We start from the raw sequence: 7,373 nt of genomic DNA on the forward strand, positions 1-7,373 counted from the left end.
CCTGAGGTTTCTACCGTTTTTTTTCCCCGTTAAAGGGGTTTTTTTGGGGAGTTTTTCCTTATCCGCTGCGAGGGTCATAAGGACAGAGGGATGTCGTATGCTGTAAAGCCCTGTGAGGCAAATTGTGATTTGTGATATTGGGCTTTATAAATAAAATTGATTGATTGATTGACCCTGGACTAGGCGTGTGCCGGTTACCGGCGTCACGGTTTACCACGGTAAAAGATGTCACGGTGTCATTAACCGCCCATTTTCCGTTCTGACGGTGTAACCTACGCTACGTTTCATAAATGGGAACTTCAGGAACTCAAAACTCAGAAATAACTCTGTGCCAGTCGTACATTTTAACTGGTACACACTCTGAAATCATGCACGTGCAGCCGCTGCAGTCAGCACAATAATTGGGGGGGGCAGCCTCAGTCAGTCAGTACGTCAGTAATCAGTGTAAATCCACTCACGTGCAAACTGAAAAACATGGCTGGAGGAGGCGAAGCTGAACTTTTCCCATGGCGAAAAGGACAAAACCGGTGGTGTGGGCTATCAGAAGAACCCCCCGAGAACCCCCAGAGCCAAGGCAAAGACCCGCTCCTCCCGTGCTGGTATCCAGTTCCCAGTCGGCCGTGTTCACAGGCTGCTGCGCAAAGGAAACTATGCGGAGCGTGTCAGTGCCGGTGCCCCCGTCTACCTGGCGGTTGTGCTGGAGTATCTGACCGCTGAGATCCTGGAGCTGGCTGGAAACGCTGCCCGCGACAACAAGAAGACCCATATCATCCCCTGTCACCGGCAGCTGGCTGTCTGCAGCGACGAGGAGCTCAACAAGCTGCTGGGCGGAGTCACCATCATGAACTTAAGAAACGGCTCTATTAAACTTTTAACGGGTCTGTATCAGCCTACACATTTAAACAATTGGTGTGATGATGCATCGCACTGACAGGAGATGCCTGGTACGTGCTGTTGCTCATGAACGGTCAAACGAATATTAGCCTACCGTTTTAAAGTGTAGAGCGCGAAAATAGGACGAAGCCTGTTTTATTATGATGATGATTATGATTATGATTATGATTATGATTATTATTATTATCAATATTATTATTATTATTACCGCGGTAATACCGGTTACCGTGGTATTTTTGCCCACAGTTATCATACCCTCAAAATCTCATACCGGCACATGCCTACCCTGGACCTGGTCATAAGCTATGGCCTGTCCACTGGTGTGTCCTCTGTTGTTGACCTGGCTGTGTCTGACCACTACTGTGTGTATTTTAACATCACCAGTTTTAGCCATCAGGAGGCCCCGGTGAGAACAGTGAGGAAACACTACCTAACTTCTGAAGTGGCTGCAAATTTTATCCAGATTTTACAGAGCACTCCTGCTGAAATTTTACCTGCACCCTGTGATTTTATTGTGGACAATTTTAACATTAAATTAAAGTCAACACTTGACTCAGTGGCTCCACTTTTAACAAAGACAATAAAAACAAAACCTACACCCCCGTGGAGAAATGATGATATCAAAAAGTTGAAAAGAAAATGCAGGAGTGCAGAGAGGAGGTGGAGAAAAACAAAACTGACTATTCATTACGAAATATTACGTGAACAACTCAAAACCTACAATAATACAGTCAAACAGGCAAGAATATCCCACTTTTCAAAACTCATTACAGATAATAAAAACAACCCCAAATTCCTGTTCTCCACCTTCGATCTTTTAACCAGCACCAATTTTAAAAAAACAGCCAAGATTATAACAGATGCCCTCTGCGAGGACTTTGCAGACCACTTCAGAAGTAAAATCGATGACATCAGATCCAGTCTTTTATACCAACAGAATGTAATTTTTAACACACCAGGATCATTGCTTTTACCTGAGGAAACACTGGAGAGTTTTGCCCTGGTTGATGCAAGGACACTTGGTCGAGTTTTCTCCCAGGTAAACCCAACAACCTGCCTTTTAGATCCGATTCCCACATTACTTTTAAAAACATTTTATGAATTCTTTGAGGAACAGATTTTAAATATAGTAAATTACTCTCTTCAGACGGGTGTCTTCCCCACTGCCTACATAACAGCAGTGGTAAAGCCCCTTCTGAAGAAGAGTAATTTAGATCCCAACATTTTTAATAATTACCGACCTGTATCCAACTTACCGTTTTTAAGTAAGATTTTAGAAAAACTGGTTTTTAAACAAGTAAATTATTTTTTAAAAGGAAACAATATTTTAGAGAAATATCAATCTGGTTTTAGGATGAACCACAGTACAGAGACAGCCCTTTTAAAGATTTTAAATATATCAGGTTTAATGCAGATTCACAAAAACTCACAGTCTTGGTACTACTGGATCTAAGCGCCGCCTTTGATACAGTAGATCACCACATTTTAACTGACTCAGAAACCTGGTGGGCCTCTCCGGTACTGTTTTTAACTGGTTCAGCTCTTATCTCACAGATCGTTGTTTCTTTGTAAGTATGGATACATGTTCCTCCAGAACGCATGAAATTAGATGTGGGGTGCCCCAAGGGTCAATTTTAGGTCCACTTCTTTTTAATCTATATATGCTTCCCCTTGGGGACGTCATCAGGAGGCACGGCATCAGCTTCCACAGTTACGCAGATGACACACAGTTGTAGATCGCCGTCTCTCCTGATGACACAGGGCCAATTGATACCCTTTTAAACTGTATTTTAGATATCAAGTCATGGATGGCAGTGAATTTCCTACAGCTCATCCAGGACACAACAGAGGTTTTAATTATTGGTCCTGAAGGCAAGAGAGAGAAACTTTTACCAAAACTACAAGATTTTAAACCTTCACAATGTGTAAAGATCCTGGGCGTCATTTTTGACTCTGAGCTTAGTTTTATTCCACACATCAACAATGTAACAAAGATAGGTTTTTTTCATCTTAAGAATATAGTCAGAGTCCGCCCATTTCTCTCTCAGGCTAACATGGGGGTGCTGATGCATGCTTTTATCTCTTGCCGTTTAGATTACTGTAATGCCTTGCTCTCTGGTCTTCCCAAAAAGACCATCTCTAACCTACAGTTACTTCAAAACTCAGCCGCATGAGTGCTGACGAGGACCAGACGGCGGGCGCACATTACACCAGTTTTAAAATCGCTGCATTGGCTCCCCATGTGTTTCAGGATCGATTTTAAGGTTCTTTTATTAGTTTTTAAATGTCTTAACGGTCTTGGGCCATCTTATTTATCTGACCTGCTTTTATCATATCAACCCTCGCGGATCCTGAGGTCCTCCGGCACCGGCCTTTTAATTGTTCCAAGAGTTAGAACAAAAACCCACGGGGAGGCTGCATTCAGCCATTATGGCCCTCACTTATGGAACAGCCTGCCGGAGAGCATCAGGACTGCAGAGACTGTTGATGTTTTTAAGAGGAGGCTCAAGACTCACCTTTTTAATTTAGCTTTTAACTGATTTCTTTTACTCTTTTAATTCTTATATTATATGTTATTTTAATTTCTAATGCTTTTAAATGATTTATTTTTAATCTTTATGCATTTTATTATTATTAAGTTTCTAAATCTTAATTTATTTATTTATCATTATTTTATCTCATACTTGTTTTATCTTATCATTTTGCCTTTTAGTCTTTTAGTTTTTAGCTCAAGTGTTTCCTCATGGGGGGCCTCCACACTGAGAGGTGTGCCCCGTCTGCCCGCGGGGACGTCGTCCTGGAGATCCCTCAGGTCCGGAGGACAGGGAGGCTCTGCACCATATGTGGAGTCCACCCTAGTCTATCTGGGTCAGGGTGGTCTCTGTGGCGGCGCTCCCTGTGGCCGTCGGCTGTGACACCTCTCAGTGTGGATGAGCTCCCTATAGGTGGTTCTTTCCTCACCTGGTTCCTCAGTGCCCAGCCATGTTATTGACTATATTGACCGTGTGTGTGTGTGTGTGTGTGTGTGTGTGTGTGTGTGAAAAAAAAAAAAAAATCCTTTTTTTTTTTTCCTTCCTTTACCTCTAGAGGCACTGCCCATAGTTTTTCGACTAACGGAAGTGCAGAGGCCTCGGGGATCGCTCAACCCCTTCACTTCCGGCGGTGCCCCCAGGGAATCGCCTTGTTGTTTACAAATACTTTCAGGTAGAAAACCAGTAAAGTTTAGATATATATATATATATATATATATATATACATATATATATATATTAGTGATGGTTAAATCAAAGCTTCATGAAGCATTGAACCACTTTGACACACCTGCTTCAAGAATGACACACTGCTTCGAAGCATTTCATACAGTCAGAAGAGTGACATCTGCTGGCTGTGTGTCAGAACTGCATCTAAGTGGAAGACCTGGAAAAGCCTCAAGACTGCCTATAACGAGGCCTCGCTCCCAGTAGTCACGTGATTGTGGGTGTGCCGAAGCAGGGATCGAAACACTGCCTTGGAACACTTGTGCTTCAAAAGATCGACACTGTGTCGAGCAAACTGGCTCGAGCGTAACATCACTAATATATATATCTCACACTTTTCATGTCACTATATCACTGTTCAGACTAACATGATGTTTGTAAAGTCTATAAACACAATGACTGAACAAACATTACTATTTCTGTTTGCACGTTTTGTAATTAATAACATGGTTATCGTAGATTAGCTGGGCTAACCGTTAGCTGTTCGACCCGTTAGCGGTGTCTGTAGCAACTCAGTAACTCAATAAACGGATCCTGCGGATATCTTAGTTACAACATGATTGAGCTAGCAAAGCAGTTTTGTGTTGCTATGTGTGGTATTTATTCAGTTTTGGGAAATCACGATGTCTAGAGAGCATCAGTGGCTGCAGCTGACAGGGACAGCTAACAGCCTAACAGCAGCAGCAAAGCTAACATCAGGACGTCATCTGTTAAAAGCCTCCTGTTGTCGGATACGACATGAAATTATTCCAGTTAGCTCAATCATGTAACTAAGACATCCGCTGGAAAAAATATTTTTTTCACGTTGACGAGACGGCGTTTTGGGTGGAGCGGTCGCCATGGACACAGAGCTTGCTGTTTCTGTAGGTACGGTTGAAACTCAAACCACACAGATTACCAGGAATTCTTTTACCCAGGTAGATAAATTCCTGGTAATAAAAGTTCCTGGAAATGTTGGTGGAAAAGGGGCTATTGAGGGCCACATTTCCAGGTAATCTGTGTGGTTTGAGTTTCCACCGCACCTCAAAGTTCCGGAAAATTTATTCAAATTAGCGTGATGATGTAAATGATTCGGCCTGTGCCCTGTATTGTCTCCGCCAGCTTGTTTACTAGTAACATAGTGCTTGTGTAGTGAGTTGGGGCTGTTTGTCTCAGCCAGCAGCTAAGTTTAAAAGTATTTTAAGATAAGTGTCAAACTATGTTAGTCTACATACAGACAGCTGTCATTTGAGCTTATTAGTAACAATTTGCTACCAGCTGAACTAGTGTGCTGTCCTTGTGTAAGACATAACGTTAGTGTCATTGGATGAGAGACGAATGGACGGAGCGTACTGAAAATCGCTGTCTACATGTTTACATGTTCATGCTTGCTGAACACATGTATTGATAAATTATTGGCTTCTTACTCGCTAAGGGTTAATGTCACTTACAGTAACGAGTGTAGCTGCCGTCAACTCGAGTCATTTTCAAGTTATCTTCACTTTGTTTCCACCGCGGTCGCTCAACTGTCAACGGTTACCGTGACGCGTCGGTGTATATGTGGATGTGTGTGTGTGTGTGTGTGTGTGTGGAGGAGTTCAGCACCGGCACAAAAGAACCGATACCGTTAGCGCTTATTAATACTATGGTCTATGTTATTTTTTGTGTTCCACAGCAGGCATCCCTAATAATAAAAAGAAAACAGGACAAAAACAAAAGGGTTTCAGCCCTTCTGGCTTGAACCCTTAAATATCTTGTCTTTGTGCTGTATTCAGTTGAACATAGGTCAAAAATGATTTGCAAATCATTGCATTTTGTTTTTATTTACATTTTACAAAGCTTCACGAGTAAACACAGCTGTGTGACAGCTGTTGTAAAACACAGGGTCAGATTGGGCTCTTTATAGCTCTATATAGCCCAATACCAGTCTTTGAGATCGGATTGGGACATTCCTGAATTAAAGTTTAATCCACTTAATGTAATTAATCAGAGGTTCTCAGTGATCAAGCTGCCCTCACATGATTCTTGAGATTTCATACCTGATAGGTCTCCAGTGGCGGAGGATGCACCAAAGAAGTAGCCTGTAGGTAACCTCACTCCTAAGATGTCAACACAGTCTTTCCATTCCTGCTTGCCATCTACATCCACCATGACCTGGTGGGCGAAGGACGGGTCAGTATGAATCACTCATGAAGAATAAAGTAATGCTAGGAGTTCTAAACTTAAAGTTAATAATTAATATACTTAATACTTTAATACCATCATCATCATCATCATCATCATCATCATCATCAGCATGTTTTCAATTCTGCTCTGAAGACATTTTTTAATGATGAAAAAAATATAACATTGTATAGGCTACTCAGTAATAGTCACTGTTTCACTTTATGACGCGTCTAGGTCTATATACAGACAAATGACAGTGTAACAGAAAACATGTAAATATGCTGTACCCATCCCACCTGAATTAGAGGGTTTCATACCATGAGCCTGTTTTTGGAGTATCTGATGAGGAGAAATGTGTCATAGATTGCGTTGCGTGTCATAGCTGTACAACCTCCAAGCTCAGTGTGTCGTCCATCATAATCATGGTTATATGACAGAGTCCCATTCCCCAGCATCACTGATACATAGGGGAAAACCCTCTGTGAGGGAGACAGGGGAGTTAAACACACTACACAGACATGGTTAGCTGCTGATCACTGAGGACACCAGTGTAGCAGACCACAGACAGCACTGATGAATCCAAACACATGTATGTGATGAGACAATATAGGGATGTAAACTGATGAAGACAATGGATGATCATTCTCTGCTCATGGAATAAACTGCTGTTTCTGATGCTACCTGAGTTCCAGCTTGTGTCCTCTGCATGTTGAAGAGGTTTGCAGAGGGAGATATATGACACAGTTCTGAGATCACTTAATGAAAATAAGATGAAAAGCGGACTATCCTTTTGACACGTTGGTTTAGACTCTCTTTAGAAAAATACAAACAATATGATAACACAGGCATGAAACGGAGGGTACTGTCACTCACATCATGGCTCTTGTCGGCATTGGGGTAAGTGTCCACAAATATCCCAAGACCAATGAACTGGTTCATGTTGCCAAACACAGGTCCTGCCAAGAAAGAGTGAGGGACATCAGAGGCCTGTACTATGAAGCACGATTTGGAGTTAGAGAGGTAACTAATATATATATATATATATATATATATATATATATATATATATATATATAT

At 41.8% G+C, this 7,373-nt stretch overlaps 1 protein-coding gene across 1 annotated transcript in view; it reads right to left on the reverse strand.

The window, feature by feature from the left end:
- LOC126393929 (VIP36-like protein) overlaps positions 1-7,373 on the reverse strand; it is a 53,835-nt gene that overhangs the window by 18,215 nt on the left and 28,247 nt on the right. The window contains exons 4-6 of the mRNA XM_050050376.1: positions 7,170-7,252; positions 6,614-6,775; positions 6,170-6,284 (exon numbers count right to left, since the gene is read on the reverse strand). Of these exons, the coding sequence (XP_049906333.1) occupies positions 6,170-6,284; positions 6,614-6,775; positions 7,170-7,252 (360 nt within the window). The remainder of the gene's footprint in view (positions 1-6,169; positions 6,285-6,613; positions 6,776-7,169; positions 7,253-7,373) is intronic.

Source organism: Epinephelus moara, chromosome 8 (assembly GCF_006386435.1).
Source record: "Epinephelus moara isolate mb chromosome 8, YSFRI_EMoa_1.0, whole genome shotgun sequence".
NCBI lineage: Eukaryota > Metazoa > Chordata > Actinopteri > Perciformes > Serranidae > Epinephelus > Epinephelus moara.